Source organism: Scyliorhinus torazame, chromosome 2, assembly GCF_047496885.1.
Source record: "Scyliorhinus torazame isolate Kashiwa2021f chromosome 2, sScyTor2.1, whole genome shotgun sequence".
In the NCBI taxonomy this organism is placed as follows: Eukaryota; Metazoa; Chordata; class Chondrichthyes; order Carcharhiniformes; family Scyliorhinidae; genus Scyliorhinus; species Scyliorhinus torazame.
The window spans coordinates 28891389-28910751 of NC_092708.1; the positions used below are offsets into that span (position 1 = coordinate 28891389).

Consider the following 19363-nt stretch of genomic DNA (forward strand, 5'->3'; position numbering starts at 1 on the left):
TTAGCAAGAAACCGAGGACAGTTTAATCAACTCTCCTGGCGCCACTTGGTGTGACAGCATCAGGAGCAAAAGGTGGTGCATTAGGAGTAAGAAACCAACGGTGCAAAGAATTGCGGTGTTTGGGGTGGGGTGGTTCATATCATCACAAACTGAAGAGGCAGAGAAAAAGATATTCCAGTTAAAAAAAAATGCCATCTCACTTAAACTTTCCCAACCAGGAGTCGGCAATGAGGGCTCCAATAACCGGTGTGAAATAGGCCAGTCCTGAAAAGGCGTGGTAGATGGCAGTGGACAGGTCATCATCCCAGTGGAGGAAGGAGGTGAAGTAGAGAGTGAGAACAGCTGAAAACGCAAGAGACATACGTGAGGAAGAGGACACTCAGTCGATTAAACCCGCATCTTCCGGAAAACACAAGCCCAGCTTAGGTAACTTCAGCGGCACCAGTGTAAACCGTACTGCAATTAGCTTCGGGATCCCTGGTTAGGTGCCAGATATGAGGCTGGATCCTTTGGTCCCCCAGCCATGTGTTTCTAGGTGCTGCCCCATTCGCCAGCGGTGGGACTCTCTATTCCCGCCGCTTGTCAATGGGATTTCCCATTGAAACCACCTTACCCTGCCGGGAAACCCCTGGGTGGCGGTGCACTGCCGGCGGGAACAGAGATTCCCAACGGCTGGAGAATTCCGCCCATGCGTTGGATGGCAACACTCGTGCTCCTCAGTCAGAAAGTTATGGACTCTCTCCAGAGTCCTGAGGCCATGATTGATCCAGGCTGAACACCTGAAAGCAGCAATGAGAGAGTGCCACGGTGTTGGAGGTGCCTTGGCCTCTGTCGCTAAAACAGATGAGCTGGTCATTTGCGCACTGCTGCCTTTTCAACACTGCAACTTCAAAAGCACTTCATTGGCAGTCAAACACGCTGGGATCTCAGGAGGATGTGAACGGCACAGCTGAAAAGCAAGTTCATTCTTTCTTTGGTTCCGATCCCACAATTTGAGAATTCCATTTTAGACAACCGAATATCCATGAAGGTGTCAGATTGTTCTAAAAACCCAACAGCTTCATTAATGCTCTTCACTGAAGAAGGCCTGCTGACCTTACTGGGTTTGGCCTACAAGTCTTCAGTCCCTCACCAATGTTACTGGCTCTTAACTGCCCTCTGAAGTGGCCGAGTGAGCAACTGAGGGCGGGGATGCTCTGCCCCCCTCGCCCCGTCCTCGCCCCCCGCCACCAGGATTGCCCGGTCCAAACGACTTTTAGCCACATCACCGGCAGGGCTGGGAGGTCCTGCCCCCAGTTATATCGAAGAAATCTTCCAAACAAGGACTGAAACAGCACCAGAAGCGGTCCCACCACCATCTTTATGGATGGACAATAAACGCCAGCCTCTCTCAGCTACCCCTGCATTCCGAGAATAAGAAATATTATCATAAAATCTGTAAATTTCAAAGCACCTACCTTTCATGCCATAGAAGGAGAATCGTTCACAGAATTCATTCACAACAACGAACAGAATGCTGAGCGGGTAATTGCTTCCACATAGCTTCTGCAGGGATGGAAAAAAGGAGAAAGTTCCCAAGACAAATTGTATTACATCAAGCAAATATATCGGTAAGTGAAAGCGCGTGAACCATTGCTAAGGTGTCAGTTGTGCCTGTCAGTTAGCTGTACCTTTGGCTCAGAAGTCAGAACGTCCAAGATCCACGCCAGAGACTAGAGTCCCAAAATCTAGGGTGTCACCCTCGATGCCACGCTAAGGGAGTGCTGCACTGTCAGGGGTGCTGTCTTCACGATGAGGCCCCATCTACACTCTCAGGTGGATGCAAAAGATTCACTCAAACAATGTTGAAGCAGAGTTCTGGGATTGTCCCTGGTGTTCAGGCCAATATTGTAGCCCTCAACCAACTAAGGACCTTGTCTTTATCACGTTGCTGCCTGTGGGATCTTACTGTGCCCACATTGGCAGCTGCATTTTCCATACTGCAGCAAGGACACACTTCAAAAGTACCCCATTGGCTAAAAGTGCTTCAGGAGATCCTGAGGCTGTGAAAGGCGTTATATAAATGCAAGTTCTTCATTCCGTTATACAACTACAGGGATGGGATGTGTCATTCTTTTGACACTTGGGGCTGAATTTTCCCGGTCCCGTGGAGGGGGTTTGGAGGCGGGGCTGGGTAGGGGGGAGGGGATTGGAGGCGGGAAAATAGAGGGGAGCCATGTTGGGATGGCTCCCATATATCTTCCTGCTACTGAGGAACAAAATGGGCAGCCCACTTTGTAGAAGCAGGCAGCTAACCAGGACAATCAAGGCCCTCTTTCTGTCGGCAGCGGCAGTTTAACACTGTCAGAGCCCCAAACCCCACAACCCTACTGAGTGTGGAGCCGCCTAGTGGTGGGGCGGGGAAGGTTTGCAGCCAGAGGGAGAACGACCGCAGCCGTGGCCATAACGCATCCTGTGGAGTGGTTCCCCCCTCGGCAATAATGGTTCCACCAGCTGTCAGCCTCTTCATTCTCAAACTTGCTGTAGGCGTTCTCCGTATCGAGGCATCCCTGGGATCAGCTTTCCACCTCAGAAGTGCCCACCTCTCTTGGTGGGGCTGCCTCACAAGGCCTCTGATTGGGCTTCCAGCATTTGGAACCTGCCCGCCATCCTTAATTGGATGGTGAATGTGGGAGGTGGCCAGCTGAAAACAAGCATGGCGGGCGCCCTGACGACAGCGGAGGCTCCTATGAGCTCCCAATGTCTCCGAACAGGCTTTTGGATCTCTTCCTGTGAACATTTCCTTCTGGAAATTGACCAGGGACGAGATAGGGAGACTGATTTCTTTCCTGTTTGTGGATGGGAGATTGTGGGCTGATTTATCGTCGAACCTTATGGATCAGAACGGGGCCAATTGATCCATCGTATCGGCCTTCTTCTTCGGCGATCACTCGCTGACGCGTAAGATTGTTCAAAGAAACTCTGTGTTACAGGCCATGAGTACTGACCATGGCTGATGAGCCTGATCCTAGAACCGCACACTTAGCAGGTGTTTCCGGGGAGGTGGCATTGGTCTTTGGCTCAAAATCGCTGGTATTCTTTCCTTTTCTGGGCCTTCTCTTGCTGTCTTTTATCCTTGAAGAATTGTGTCCCTTCAATCAGGAGGTCCCTCCAAGTAGGTCTATTCTGAGAAAGGGTCTTCCAGATGTTGGAAATTATGTTGACGTAAGCCTTTAGGATGTCTTTGAACTGCATCCTTTGTCTTCCTCTTGACTGGGCGAAGAAGATTGCTTTTGACAGTCATGGGCGGCACGGTAGCACAGCGGTTAGCACTGTTGCCTCACAGCGCCAGGGACCCGGGTTCAATTCCGGCCCCAGGTGACTGTTTATGTGGAGTTTGCACGTCCTCCCCGTGTCTGCGTGGGTTTCCTCCGGGTGCTCCGGTTTCCTCCCACAGTCCAAAGATGTGTTGGTTAGAAGGATTGGCCATGATAAATTGTCCCTTAATATCCAGGGAGGTGCAAGTTAGGTTATGGGATTACAGGGATAGGACGGGTGGATACTTGTAAATGGGCAGGGTGCTCATTCAAAGAGTCGGTGCAGACTTGATGGGCCGAATTGCCGCCTTCTGCACTGTAGGGATTCTAAGATTCTACTATGGAAGTTGGGGCTCTGACATCCTAAACGCATGGCCACCCCTGTGGAGTTTCCAATGATCATGGCCTCGAAGCTGATGCTCTTGGCTTTTCTCAAGTACGCTGATGTTTGGCCCGATCTAACCGAATTGCAACAGAGTCCCACGCCGAGCGCGTTTAGCTGGGTGTTTCCCAGCACTCGCAGCTCCAAGAAAGACCACGCTATCTAACGGGACTTTATTTGCAATCCTGGGTCAGCAGGGAACACCCCGCTGATGCCGCACTTAGTCCCATTTCCTGCACTGAGGAGCTTCGCTCGCCAGAATGCCTCAATGCATGGAGAGATGGTGATGCCATTTTTAAATGCCACCCCGATGTCTCGACCAACTACCACGGCCTCTGGACTCCCCCAACACCCTTACTTACCTTAGGAGGTCCTCGTGCCCCACCACATAAGGGCAAGGCATCCCCAGGCCGATTCCCACACAGGCAACCTGGCACCTGGGCACCTTGGCACGGCCAGCCTGGCACACTGGCAGTGCCTCTGCCAAGCTAGCTTTGCAACAGTGCCAGGCTGGCAGTGCCAAGGTGCCTGGGTGGTAACGGGAGTGCCACGGTACCACCCTGCCCAGAGTCCGACCACCTGCGGGTCTCTGATGGCCTGGTAGACCACCCCAGGTGCCATTATGCCTGGCTCACGTTTGTGTGGACCAATGCTGAATGGCGCCATGGCGAGTTCTCCCAGGCGCGCACATATGTTTCCGGGCTTGGGAGAATCTGGCTCCGACATTTTTAAATAAACCTATTTGCTCATTTAAGACTTTGTTTGCACTGAGTGCTGAATTTGGTGCATTTGAGTGCGATAGTGAGAGTTTGGTGACCGAGGGAGTATAAGGCTTCATTTTTATCTAAAGTTTAGTCTTTCTTTTATTTAGTTAATTAACTTAAAAGTTGTTGTTTGGTTTAGAAGAAGGTGAATTTTCAATAAGCTTTAAACAGGCTTCTACTTGTAGGCACTTGCAGCTGGAGCTTGTTAATTAGTTAATTGGATTAGGCCAGTTTTCAGAGGCTAGATTCACAGTATAAAAGTGATCCCCTACAGTGCAGACTTTGTTTGCACTGAGTGCTGAATTTGGTGCTTTTTGAGTGCGATAGTGAGAGTTTGGTGACCGAGGGAGTGCTGAATTTGGTGCATTTGAGTGCGATAGTGAGAGTTTGGTGACCGAGGGAGTGCTGAATTTGGTGCATTTGAGTGCGATAGTGAGAGTTTGGTGACCGAGGGAGTTAGGTGAGGAGAGAGTAAGGTGCTCCTTTCATTTTGTTTCCGACATTTCCGCAAAGAGTGCGAAGAGAGCCAGGAGTTTACAGAAAGTGTAGCTGACTGGGAGCAGGGTCGGAGGGCGGAGATCTAGTTAGTCCACAGGGCAGCTATATTCTGTCAGGTAAGAGGGGATGGAGGCTAGGCCAGTTACATGCTCCTCCTGCAGGATGTGGGTGGTGATGGATACCACCGGTGTCCCCACTGACTAGACCTGCGGGAAGTGCACCCAACTTCAGCTCCTCAAAGACCGTGTTAGGGAACTGGAGCTGAAGCTGGATGAACTTCGGATCATCCGGGAGGCAGAGGGGGTGATTGAGAAGAGTTACAAGGAGGTAACCACACCCAAGGTACAGGACAAGAATAGCTGGGTTACAGTCAGGGGGAAAAAAACCAAACAGGCAGAAAGTGCAGGGATCCCTCGTGGCCGTTCCCCTTCAAAACAAGTATACCGTTTTGGATGCTGTTGGGGGGGATGACCTACCGGGGGAAGGCCCTAGCGGCCAGGTCTCTGGCATTGAGTCTGGCTCTGGGGCTCAGAAGGGAAGGGGGGAGAATAGAAAAGCAATAGTTGTAGGAGATTCAATGGTTAGGGGAATAGATAGGAGATTCTGTGGTCGCGAGCGAGACTCCCGGAAGGTATGTTGCCTCCCGGGTGCCAGGGCCAGGGATGTCTCGGATCGTGTCTTCAGGATCCTTAAGGGGGAGGTGGAGCAGCCAGAAGTCGTGGTGCACATTGGTACCAACGACATAGGTAGGAAAAGGGGTGTGGAGGTAATAAACAAGTTTAGGGAGTTAGGCTGGAAGTTAAAAGCCAGGACAGACAGAGTTGTCATCTCTGGTTTGTTGCCGGTGCCACGTGATAGCGAGGCTAGGAATAGGGAGAGAGTGCAGTTGAACACGTGGCTGCAGGAATGGTGTAGGAGGGAGGGCTTCAGGTATTTGGATAATTGGAGCGCATTCTGGGGAAGGTGGGACCTGTACAAGCAGGACGGGTTGCATCTGAGCCAGAGGGGCACCAATATCCTGGGAGGGATGTTTTCTAGTACTCTTCGGGAGGGTTTAAACTAATTTGGCAGGGGAACGGGAACCGGATTTGTAGTCCAGCAACTAAGGTAGCCGATATTCAGGACGCCAAAGCGTGTAATGAGGCAGTGGGGAAGGGAACACTGACAAAGGAGAGTACTTGCAGGCACGGAGATGGGTTGAAGTGTGTATACTTCAACGCAAGAAGCATCAGGAATAAGGTGGGTGAACTTAAGGCATGGATCGGTACTTGGGACTACGATGTGGTGGCCATCACGGAAACTTGGATAGAAGAGGGGCAGAAATGGTTGTTGGAGGTCCCTGGTTATAGATGTTTCAATAAGATTAGGGAGGGTGGTAAAATAGGTGGGGGGGGGGGTGGCATTATTAATTAGAGATAGTATAACAGCTGCAGAAAGGCAGTTCGAGGAGTATCACCCTATTGAGGTAGTATGGGTTGAAGTCAGAAATAGGAAAGGAGCAGTCACCTTGTTAGGAGTTTTCTATAGGCCCCCCAATAGTAGCAGAGATGTGGAGGAACAGATTGGGAAACAGATTTTGGAAAGGTGCAGAAGTCATAGGGTAGTAGTCATGGGCGACTTTAACTTCCCAAATATTGAGTGGAAACTCTTTAGATCAAATAGTTTGGATGGGATGGTGTTTGTGCAGTTTGTCCAGGAAGCTTTTCTAACACAGTATGTAGATTGTCCGACCAGAGGAGAGGCAATATTGGATTTAGTACTGGGTAATGAGCCAGGGCAAGTGATAGATTTGTTAGTGGGGGAGCATTTTGGAGATAGTGACCACAATTCTGTGACTTTCACTTTAGTAATGGAGAGGGATAGGTACGTGCAACAGGGCAAGGTTTACAATTGGGGGAAGGGTAAATACGATGTTGTCAGACAAGAATTGAAGTGCATAAGTTGGGAACATAGGCTGGCAGGGAAGGACACAAGTGAAATGTGGAACTTGTTCAAGGAACAGGTGCTACGTGTCCTTGATATGTATGTCCCTGTCAGGCAGGGAAGAGATGGTCGAGTGAGGGAACCATGGTTGACAAGAGAGGTTGAATGTCTTGTTAAGAGGAAAAAGGTGACTTATGTAAGGCTGAGGAAACAAGGTTCAGACAGGGCATTGGAGGGATACAAGATAGCCAGGAGGGAACTGAAGAAAGGGATTAGGAGAGCTAAGAGAGGGCATGAACAATCTTTGGCGGGTAGGATCAAGGAAAACCCCAAGGCCTTTTACACATATGTGAGAAATATGAGAATGACTAGAGCAAGGGTAGGTCCGATCAAGGACAGTAGCGGGAGATTGTGTATTGAGTCTGAAGAGATAGGAGAGGTCTTGAACGAGTACTTTTCTTCTGTATTTACAAATGAGAGGGGCGATATTGTTGGAGAGGACAGTGTGAAACAGATTGGTAAGCTCGAGGAAATACTTGTTAGGAAGGAAGATGTGTTGGGCATTTTGAAAAACTTGAGGATAGACAAGTCCCCCGGGCCTGACGGGATATATCCAAGGATTCTATGGGAAGCAAGAGATGAAATTGCAGAGCCGTTGGCAATGATCTTTTCGTCCTCATTGTCAACAGGGGTGGTACCAGGGGATTGGAGAGTGGCGAATGTCGTGCCCCTGTTCAAAAAAGGGACTAGGGATAACCCTGGGAATTACAGGCCAGTTAGTCTTACTTCGGTGGTAGGCAAAGTAATGGAAAGGGTACTGAAGGATAGGATTTCTGAGCATCTGGAAAGACACTGCTTGATTCGGGATAATGTGAAGATGCCGGCGTTGGACTGGGGTGAGCACAGTACGAAGTCTTACAACACCAGGTTAAAGTCCAACAGATTTGTTTCGATGTCACTAGCTTTCGGAGCGCTGCTCCTTCCTCAGGTGAATGAAGAGGTCTGATCCAGAAACACATATATAGACAAATTCAAAGATGCCAAACAATGCTAGGAATGCGAGCATTAGCAGGTGATTAAATCTTTACAGATCCAGAGATGGGGTAACCCCAGGTTAAAGAGGTGTGAATTGTATCAAGCCAGGACAGTTGGAAGGATTTTGCAGGCCAGATGGTGGGGGATGAATGTAATGTGACATAAATCCCAGATCCCGGTTGAGGCCGCACTCATGTGTGCGGAACTTGGCTATAAGTTTCTGCTCGGCGATTCTGCGTTGTCGCGGGTCCTTAAGGCCGCCTTGGAGAACGCTTACCCGGAGATCAGAGGCTGAATGCCCTTGACTGCTGAAGTGTTCCCCGACTGGAAGGGAACATTCCTGCCTGGTGATTGTTGCGCGATGTCCAATCACCAGGCAGGAATGTTCCCTTCCAGTCGGGGAACACTTCAGCAGTCAAGGGCATTCAGCCTCTGATCTCCGGGTAAGCGTTCTCCACGGCGGCCTTCAGGACCCGCGACAACGCAGAATCGCCGAGCAGAAACTTATAGCCAAGTTCCGCACACATGAGTGCGGCCTCAACCGGGACCTAGGATTCATGTCACATTACATTCATCCCCCACCACCTGGCCTGCAAAATCCTACCAACTGTCCTGGCTTGATACAATTCACACCTCTTTAACCTGGGGTTACCCCATCTCTGGATCTGTAAAGATTTAATCACCTGCTAATGCTCGCATTCCTAGCATTGTTTGGCATCTTTAAATTTGTCTATATATGTGTTTCTGGATCAGACCTCTTCGTTCACCTGAGGAAGGAGCAGTGCTCCGAAAGCTAGTGACATCGAAACAAACCTATTGGACTTTAACCTGATTAGGGATAGTCAGCACGGATTTGTGAGGGGTAGGTCTTGCCTTACAAATCTTATTGAATTCTTTGAGGAGGTGACCAAGCATGTGGATGAAGGTAAAGCAGTGGATGTAGTGTACATGGATTTTAGTAAGGCATTTGATAAAGTTCCCCATGGTAGGCTTATGCAGAAAGTAAGGAGGCATGGGATAGTGGGAAATTTGGCCAGTTGAATAACGAACTGGCTAACCGATAGAAGTCAGAGAGTGGTGGTGGATGGCAAATATTCAGCCTGGATCCCAGTTACCAGTGGCGTACCGCAGGGATCAGTTCTGGGTCCTCTGCTGTTTGTGATTTTCATTAATGACATGGATGAGGGAGTTGAAGGGTGGGTCAGTAAATTTGCAGACGATACGAAGATTGGTGGAGTTGTGGATAGTAAGGAGGGCTGTTGTCGGCTGCAAAGAGACATAGATAGGATGCAGAGCTGGGCTGAGAAGTGGCAGATGGAGTTTAACCCTGAAAAGTGTGAGGTTGTCCATTTTGGATGGACAAATATGAATGCGGAATACAGGGTTAACGGTAGAGTTCTTGGATATGTGGAGGAGCAGAGAGATCTTGGGGTCTATGTTCATACATCTTTGAAAGTTGCCACTCAAGTGGATAGAGCTGTGAAGAAGGCCTATGGTGTGCTCGCGTTCATTAACAGAGGGATTGAATTTAAGAGCCGTGAGGTGATGATGCAGCTGTACAAAACTTTGGTAAGGCCACATTTGGAGTACTGTGTACGGTTCTGGTCATAGAATCATAGAATCATAGAAGTTTACAGCATGGAAACAGGCCCTTCGGCCCAACCAGTCCATGCCGCCCAGTTTTTTACCATTAAGCTAGTCCCAGTTGCCCGCACTTGGCCCATAACCCTCTATACCCATCTTACCCATGTAACCATCTAAATGCTTTTTGAAAGACACAATTGTACCCGCTTCTACTACTACCTCTGGCAGCCCATTCCAGACACTCACTACCCTCTGAGTGAAGAAATTGCCCCTCTGGGCCCTTCTGAATCTCTCCCCTCTCACCTTAAACCTATGCCCTCTAGTTTTAGACTCCCCTACCTTTGGGAAAAGATGTTGACTATCTACCTTATCTATGCCCCTCATTATTTTATAGACCTCTATAAGATCACCCCTAAGCCTCCTACGCTCCAGGGAAAAAAGTCCCAGTCTATCCAGCCTCTCCTTATAACTCAAACCATCAAGTCCCGGCAACATCCTAGTAAATCTTTTCTGCACTCTTTCTAGTTTAATAATATCCTTTCTATAATAGGGTGACCAGAACTGCACACAGTATTCCAAGTGTGGCCGTACCAATGTCTTGTACAACTTCAACAAGACGTCCCAACTCCTATATTCAATGTTCTGACCAATGAAACCAAGCATGCCGAATGCCTTCTTCACCACCCTGTCCACCTGCGACTCCACCTTCAAGGAGCTATGAACCTGTACTCCTAGATCTCTTTGTTCTATAACTCTCCCCAACGCCATACCATTAACTGAGTAGGTCCTGGCCTGATTCGATCTGCCAAAATGCATCACCTCACATTTATCTAAATTAAACTCCATCTGCCATTCGTCGGCCCACTGGCCTAATTGATCAAGATCCCGTTGCAATCCTAGATAACCTTCTTCACTATCCACTGTGCCACCAATCTTGGTGTCATCTGCAAACTTACTAACCATGCCTCCTAAATTCTCATCCAAATCATTAATATAAATCACAAATAACAGTGGACCCAGCACCGATCCCTGAGGCACACCACTGGTCACAGGCCTCCAGTTTGAAAAACAACCCTCTACAACCACCCTCTGCCTTCTGTCGTCCAGCCAATTTTGAATCCAATTGGCAACCTCACCCTGGATCCCGTGAGCTTTAACCAAATGGTCGCCTCATTTTAGGAAGGATGTGGAAGCTTTGGAAAAGGTGCAAAGAAGATTTACCAGGATGTTGCCTGGAATGGAGAGTAGGTCTTACGAGGAAAGGTTGAGGGTGCTAGGCCTTTTCTCATTAGAACGGAGAAGGATGAGGGGCGACTTGATAGAGGTTTATAAGATGATCAGGGGAATAGATAGAGTAGACAGTCAGAGACTTTTCCCCCGGGTGGAACAAACCATTACAAGGGGACATAAATTTAAGGTGAAAGGTGGAAGATATAGGAGGGATATCAGAGGTAGGTTCTTTACCCAGAGAGTAGTGGGGGCATGGAATGCACTGCCTGTGGAAGTAGTTGAGTCGGAAACATTAGGGACCTTCAAGCAGCTATTGGATAGGTACATGGATTACGGTAATATGATATAGTGTAGATTTATTTGTTCTCAAGGGCAGCACGGTAGCATTGTGGATAACACAATTGCTTCTTAGCTCTAGGGTCCCAGGTTTGGTTCCCCGCTGGGTCACTGTCTGTGCGGAGTCTGCACGTTCTCCCAGTGTGTGCGTGGGTTTCCTCCGGGTGCTCCGGTTTTCTCCCACAGTCCAAAGATGTGCGGGTTAGGTGAATTGGCCAATGATAAATTGCCCTTAATGTCCAAATTGCCCTTGGTGTTGGGTGGAGGTGTTGAGTTTGGGTAGGGTGCTCTTTCCAAGAGCCGGTGCAGACACAAAGGGCCGAATGGCCTCCTTCTGCACTGTAAATTCAATGATAATCTATGATTAATCTAGGACAAAGGTTCGGCACAACATCGTGGGCCGAAGGGCCTGTTCTGTGCTGTATTTTCTATGTTCTATGTTAAACATGTAAATCTGGATCACGCCCAGTGATCGGGGCGTTCCGAGCATCGCAAATCCCGTGAGAGGCCTCTTGCAAGGCTTGTCGAGTCGGGTGCGACGAGGCCATTCTATCGCACCCGTTAACTCAGTTTCTCTCTCCCCACCAGATGCTGCCAGTCCCGCTGAGTTTATACAGAACATTTTGTTTTTATTTCAGATCTCCGCATTCTGCAGCTTTTTGCATTTGTTAATTCAGTGAAATGTTAGTTAACGGTGAAAAAATAATTGGTCAAACAATAAAGCACGACGTGGTGAAAATTACAAATGTATTCAATAGTTTGGTGAATATTTCAACAAGGGATCATTTTATTGTTGCAAGCTTAATGTGTTGAGATTAAGATCACAAAACAAGGTAAGAAAGGAGGGGGCTAACTCACCAAAGTCACAATTACTCAGGCTGATTTTGGCCAGAGTGATCTTACCACTGAGAAAATGTATGTCTTTTGTTAATTGTGTACTTATTGTGTTTAATGGACATCAACAAAAATCTCTTAAAAAATGAACACAGACAAAAACTGTGCTTGTTGGGTTGGGAGGTCAATGCTTGTACTGAGTAAATAAATAGAAAAGTGTGCAAAGATTGCCTCTAGTTTTATCCTGTTTGTGTGGAGTTTGCACGTTCACCCCGTGTTTTCAGGATTAGGACATCTTTAATACAGGAAAATATACAAAGAGGCGTTTCACAGAGGAATTGGGGAAAGAATGGAGAAGGCTGGAATAGAGGCTGGTGGAATTTGAACAAGGAATTTTAAGATCGGCGAACAAAAGCGTGGCGGGCAGCATACTGGAATTTCTTAGGGAGGGCAAGGTGGTCAGGCAGCTGGAGCGGGTGGGTGGTATGAGGATAACTTTTCTTTTTAGGGATTTTGGTGATGACTTAATGTGCCGTGAACACAAAAATCCACAAACTGGCACATGCGCAGTCGGTTGTTTTCTGCCTGCACTGCACACTCATGCTCATACTCACACAGCCACACATCAAGACCCTACACAGAAACATTCATGTTCACCGCCGCACTCACACAACACGCAGGCACACATGCTCACGTCCACACACATGCACACCACCAGCCCACAGATGCACATTTGCAAGCAGATGCAGCCACACCTATGGCCACACAATTCAATTGCTGTACATCCATAGGTACGGGTGTATTTTAAAAATAAATTTAGAGTACCCAATTCAATTTTTCCAATTAAGGGACAATTTAGCGTGTTCAATCCACCTACCCTGCACATCTTTGTGTTGTAGGGGCAGCACGGTAGCACAAGTGGCTAGCACTGTGCCTTTGATTCCCCACTGGGTCACTGTCTGTGCGGAGTCTGCACGTTCCCCCCGTGTCTGCGTGGGTTTCCTCCGGGTGCTCCAGTTTCCTCCCACAGTCCAAAGACGTGCAGTTTAGGTGGATTGGCCATGCTAAATTGCCCTTAGCGTCCAAAAAAAGTTAGGAGGGGTTATTGGGATAGTGTGGAAGCGAGGGCTGAAGTGGGTTGGTGCAGACTCAATGGCCTCCTTGTGCACTGTATGTTCTATGTTCTACGAAACCCACGCAGACACGGGGAGAACGTCAAATTCCACATGGACAGTGACCCAGAGCCCGGATCGAACCTGGGACCTCGGCGTCCCGAGACTGCAGTGCTAACGACTGCATCTCCGTGCTGCCCAGGTACGGATCTGTGCACATGCATGTGTGCACATGAATGCTCGTGCAGTCCCCTGATTGCTGATGCTTCACCCTGAGCCAGTATCTGGTACTCCCAGGGGAAAGTGGGCAAGTCCCAAGTCTCCCTCGCCCAGGGGTAGAAAATTAACCCAACCGCGCCCCCCTCCACCCACCCACAGATATACACAAAGTATAGGTAAATGTTCCAAAAAAAAACTTTCAAATATGTATCAAATGCCCGCCCTCACATCACATTAGCGGAAACACGAATGCCCAAAAAGTAAGTTCCACAAGGTTATATAGTGTGTAAACAACCCCAGCACATTCCGGGTAAATTCCTCAAAATTGCAACGACAGTGCACGAGCTGTTTGTTCATTGCTAACAGTGACAGCTTTCCCGGCAGAAGTTCAACCTCGGATATTTTAATTTGCGAATACTCACCGGTGCTTGTTTTTTGAGAGCGGAAAGATCTTTTTGCACCTCGCCATCAATGGGAGAAGAAACTGGGGGACACACAACAATAACAGTTACACACAACTGAGTTGCAAGCGCACCCTTAAAAATATTCACAAGCCTGAGAGAGGTGCCTGCCAGAACATATTGATCGGCACATTGAAGTGTCCCATTGCTAAAACTCTAGAACAAGGAGGACTCTCGTTGACAGATTGAATAAAACAAGGAATTCATTTGGTCGAAGTATTGAACTGGCCACGTACCTATTCTGTTCTTGACCATTTTGGAATGGAGTTTAAGAAAGTTTGCAATGAGAAGTTGCAGCCACTCGTTCTCTGAGCAGTCCTAACAATGGTCAGCTCTGTGGGTGTTCCCCCCCCCCACCTCTTCTGGGCTGTTGCTGCTTTTTGTTAATGTTTCACTTTTGGTAATCGACAGAATCTGGGAGGCAACTAATGAATGGATCTTGACAGCTCCAAAAATTCCGAGCTGAGGATTGTTCACAGGAACCTTTGAACACACGCACACACATACACACCCCCTCCCGAATTCTAAGAGCGAGGATCTCAGGCACAAGCGTTTTTTTTCGCTTGAGAGAGTCAGTCAACGTGACTTTCATTCCTCCTGTAACCACTCCTTGCAAAGTTGCTTGCTTTCAAATCAAATCCACACAAAATACATTCTTCCACATCTAAAGGGGAGCCTTTCAATCGGTCGATTCTTATTGAAAGTTGTCATATGAGTGTGGGTTTGATTTTTGTTAAAAACAAGATTACCCAGGAGCTTATATTCCCTCTTCAGACCCCCATACTCGGCAGAATCCGATTGCAGATGGAACTGTGCAATGATAAAAAAACTTTGGGGCTGTGACGGCCCTGAAATACACAGTTACCTTTTGAAGTTCAGTAAACTGGCCGTTGACACACTGCAAGGTCCTGGCAACACCAGTGAGCAGGAGTGAGTTGGTGGTGTGTGAGGGAGGGCCAGGTTGCTCAGTTCGGTGTGGTAGTAATAATAATAATAATAATACCCTTTATTAGTGTCACAAGTAGGCTTACATTAACACTGCAATGAAGTTACTTTGAAAAGCCTCCTTACAAATTCTTAATTGGTGAAACATTAATAATCTCAAGAAGCCAAGACAAAGGAATATATATCATTTGTCGAAACCAGAGTGTAGAAATTGGGAGTCGTGTAAAGTGGCCCTTTTAGCTGGTTAACCTGTAATATTGCCTTGTGCAGCTACAATGGCAGCCTGCCATCTTCTGACGAGCAAGCAGCAGCTCCGAACAAGGGCTTGGTCCAGGTGAGTGCCTGGCCCCCACCTATACTGTTGCTACTGGGATTTCTGAACCTCTATACCATCGCCTGCAAGACTAATCCATCTCTGTGCATCTATCCCCATTGTGAAGGCATCTCGACTGTAAAGGTGAATTATCCAGCATTAGTCAACAACCTGCCAACCTCTGTAACGGGATATATCCTTGGGTCTTTGATTCAGGACTCTGGACTCATGTGAAACAATGATTGTTTTCTCTGTGGTGGTCTTTGCCCTGTAATTATTTCTTTCCCAATTCCCCTTTTATTTTATGAATACACTGGGGGCTAGGCAGCCACACCCCTCTCCTGAGTGTGCACAAATAAACTAACCCTCTGAGTTTGCTCTATCCTGCATTTGCTGTGGGTTTATTGATAAAAAATTGGATCTCACCAAAACTGAGGGGTTAAGAAAGGCGTCACCGCTTATAAGGGGGGAAATCAAAAGCAAAACATCTTTCTGTTTATGGGTGGCTTGTGAGAGGAGGAATCTGGGCTGTTTAAATTAAACCCCCTCCTGTCCATAGCACTTTACATCCAGTCACATTACATACAAGAACAAAATCTCAAAACAGGCTGATGATACTAAACCTGGAGGAGCGATGGTAAAGATGATATGCAGCAGGATGCGGATGGACTAGCAGAATGGGCAGACAGGTGGTAGATACAATTTAATACCAAAAAGTCTGAGGTGATTGTCATGTGAGAGTACCTTTAAGAAATGGGTGTTTATAAATGGGTGTGTATATAAATATCTGTAGTGAGAGTACCTTTAAGAAATGGGTGTTTACTACTGCAGTGATGTCAGAGAGTGGGTAAAGCTGGGCTGTTTGCCAGCTTTTTACTTTTGTTTTAGGCTGATTGCTGCAGGGTGTGTTTTAGTTTTGTTTTCAGTTTTGGAGCTGAAGCCAGACAGAGCAGGTGTACCGTTGATCTCTCTGCCATGAAAAGACTATCTCTTGATCATTTGGTGAATTCAGAATTATAAATGTTTTCAGTAGTGACTGTAACCTGATGTGCTTCTGTTAAAGGTTTTGTTTTTAAGTCTTATGGATGTTAAAAGGAAAGCTTAAAGGATTACTTAGTGTTGTAGTCTTTGGGGGTTGTATTTGAATTAATGGTTGCTAAGATGTTCACTGTATGGTTTAAAGGTTTAACTTGAGTTCATAGAATAAACATTGTTTTGCTTTAAAAAATACTTTTCCATTTCTTCTGTACCCACCTGTAGAGTGGGCTGTGTGCTCCCCATACCACAATCTATTGAAAGTTGTGCATCAGGTGAACTCGATGATACACTTTGGGGTTCTCTAAACACTGGCCCATAACAAATTGGGGGCTCGAGGAGGATAAAAGTCTATCTATTGGATTGGCTTAGTGAACTTAAAGGCAGTGAGGGGTGAGCATATTGTGGTTGCTTTTCAGGTGTGGCATTCTAGTTTAAGTAGGGAGAGTGTTGTGGACAATGGCTCTTTCAGAGGCTTTGAAGTTTTTGGGGGTGGAGACGGTCACAAGCAGTGTGACATTACGGACTGATTGATAAGAAGGTGCCAGATCTCTTTAAAGAATGTACTTGTGTGGGTAAAGTTTACTCATGTGTATCAGGAGAAGCAGGTAAAGAAGTTACAATTTTAAGAGATACGGGAGCTAGTCAATCTTTAATGGTAAGAGATGAGGAGTTATGTAGTTTGGGAAGAATATTGCCAGAAAACGTGGTAATATGTGGAATTCAGAGTGAGAGGAGTAGCGTTCCATTATCTCAGGTAAGGTTGGAAAGGCCAATGAAGAGTGGTGAAGTGGTAGTAGGAGTAATAGAGAAACTATCTTGTCCAGGAATACAGTATATCTTGGGTAATGATATAGCTGGATCGCAGGTGGGAGTGATGCGTACTGTGGTTGATAAGCCAGTGGAAAATCAGACAACTGAAGTGTTGAAGGACAAATATCCTGGGATTATTCTGGATTGTGTAGTAACAAGGTCGCAAAGTCACAGGGTAAGACAAGAGGAGAAATCAAAGAGTGAAGATAAAGTTGAAGTGCAATTATCAGAAACGATTTTCGATCAGATGGTTGAAAAAGAACAAGAACAGGTGGAGGATGAGGCGGATATTTTTAGTTCAGGAAAATTGGCGGAGTTACAACAAAAAGATATAGAAATAAAACGGATGTATCAGAAAGCATACACGGAAGAGGAATCTGCATGTATACCAGAGTGTTATTACCGTAAAAGTGATGCCTTGATGAGAAAATGGAGACCTTTGCATATGCAGGCGGATGAAAAGTGGGCAGAAGTTCATCAAGTAGTATTGCCGGTAGGGTATAGAAAGGAGGTGTTGCGAGTTGCACATGAGGTACCAGTGGAAGGTCATTTGGGAATAAGGAAAACTCAAGCTAAAATGCAGAAACATTTTTATTGGTCTGGACTACATAAAGATGTAGTTAAATTTTGTCAATCATGTCACACATGTCAAGTGAGAGGGAAACCTCAAGCGGCGATAAAACCAGCGCCCTTGATTCCCATTCCAGCATTTGAGGAACCTTTTACAAGGGTCCTAATTGATTGCGTAGGACCGGTTCCTAAAACGAAAAGTGGGAATCAATATCTTTTGATGATAATGGATGTGTCTACTAGGTTTCCAGAGGCCATTCCAGTACGTAATATTACAGCTAAAAAGATTGTGGAGGAGTTACTTAAATTCTTTACTAGATATGGACTACCCACAGAAATACAATCGGATCAAGGATCAAATTTTACCTCAAAGTTATTCAAAGACGTTATGGATAGCTTAGGAATGAAACAAGTTAAATTAACTGCGTACCATCCAGAATCACAGGGAGCATTAGAAAGGTGGCATCAGACATTAAAGACAATGTTGAGGGCTTATTGTCATGATTATCCAGAGGATTGGGATAAAGGAATTCCATTCGTACTGTTTGAAATTTAGGGATGCACCTAATGAGTCAACCAAATTTAGTCCTTTTGAACTAATTTTTGGTCATGAGGTAAGAAGACCACTTAAATTTATTGAGGAAAAATTGGTGAGTGAGAAATCAGAACTTACATTATTGAGTTATGTGTCACATTTTAGGGAACAATTAAATAGAGCAGGTGAATTGGCTAGACAACATTTAAAGGTTGCATAAAATGTGATGAAACGGGTAGCGGACAAGAAATCCAAAGTTCGTAGTTTTGCCTGTGGAGATAAAGTTTTTGTATTGTTAGGGGCAGGCCAGTCGATTTCGGCGGGAGAATAGCTGGTGAGTCAATTTCAGCGGGGGCAGTGCGGTGTGAGGTAAGTACCATATTTTCTGATTAACACTAGGAAGGTAAGTAAGTGATTTTTACTCATTTTTACTGTTGTACCTTTATCAAATTGTGTGTGTGTCGGGGGGAAACTGAAGTGACATCACAGAAAAGCTGTGGCCTGAGTGGCTGGTTGGGATTCTACACTAAATTTAAAAAAATTGAGCATTGGTAAATAATTAAACATAATTACTTAATTATAATTTAGAGGGATATCTAAGCCAGAGATCGGAGAGTACTATATTTAGCTTTCGCATTTCTATTAGAAATCTAGTGCTAGGAAACAGATAGTTAACAGTAACTTTGAAATTTAAAAAAAAATATTCCAAAAAAAAAGTAAATTTTAATTTTAATTAATTGACGCAATGTCAGTTAGAGGGGTGCTGTGCTCTGACTGTGAGATGTGGTAGGTCCGGGAGGCTTCCAGCGTCCCGGATGGCTTCATCTGCAGAAAGTGCACCCAACTGGAGCTCCTCACAGACCGCATGGTTCGGTTGGAGCAGCAATTGGATGCACTTAGAGCATGCAGGTGGCGGAAAGCATCATAGATCGCAGTTATGTAAATGTGGTCACACCCAAGGTGCAGGCAGAGAAATGGGTGACCACCAGAAAGGGCAGGCAGTCAGTGCAGGAATCCCCTGTGGTTGTCCCCCTCTCGAACAGATATACCCCTTTGGATACTGTCGGGGGGGATAGCCTATCAGGGGAAAACAGCAGTAGCCAGAGCAGTGGCACCACGGCTGGCTCTGATGTTCAGAAGGGAGGGTCAAAGCGCAGAAGAGTAATAGTAATAGGGGACTCTATAGCCAGGGGCACAGATAGGCGCTTCTGTGGACGTGAAAGAGACTCCAGGATGGTATGTTGCCTCCCTGGTGCCAGGGTCCAGGATGTCTCCGAACGGGTAGAGGGCATCCTGAAGGGGGAGGGCAAACAGGCAGAGGTCGTTGTACATATTGGTACTAACGACATAGGCAGGAAGGGGCATGAGGTCCTGCAGCAGGAGTTCAGGGAGCTAGGCAGAAAGTTAAAAGACAGGACCTCGAGGGTTGTAATCTCGGGATTACTCCCTGTGTCACGTGCTAGTGAGGCTAGAAATAG

At 46.7% G+C, this 19363-nt stretch overlaps 1 protein-coding gene across 2 annotated transcripts in view; it reads right to left on the minus strand.

Annotated features, from left to right (window-relative positions):
* Positions 1-14160, minus strand: part of slc15a2 (solute carrier family 15 member 2) — a 133511-nt gene extending 119351 nt beyond the window's left edge. The window contains exons 1-4 of one of the 2 annotated variants that reach the window (XM_072469987.1): positions 13911-14160; positions 13636-13697; positions 1458-1545; positions 201-342 (exon numbers count right to left, since the gene is read on the minus strand). In XM_072469987.1, the coding sequence (XP_072326088.1) occupies positions 201-342; positions 1458-1545; positions 13636-13697; positions 13911-13929 (311 nt within the window). In that variant the 5' untranslated portion in view covers positions 13930-14160. Of the gene's footprint in view, positions 1-200; positions 343-1457; positions 1547-13635; positions 13698-13910 lie in introns of those variants that run through there. The other variant, XM_072469994.1, reaches the window with a different exon arrangement.
* Between the last annotated feature and the right edge of the window lie 5203 nt (positions 14161-19363).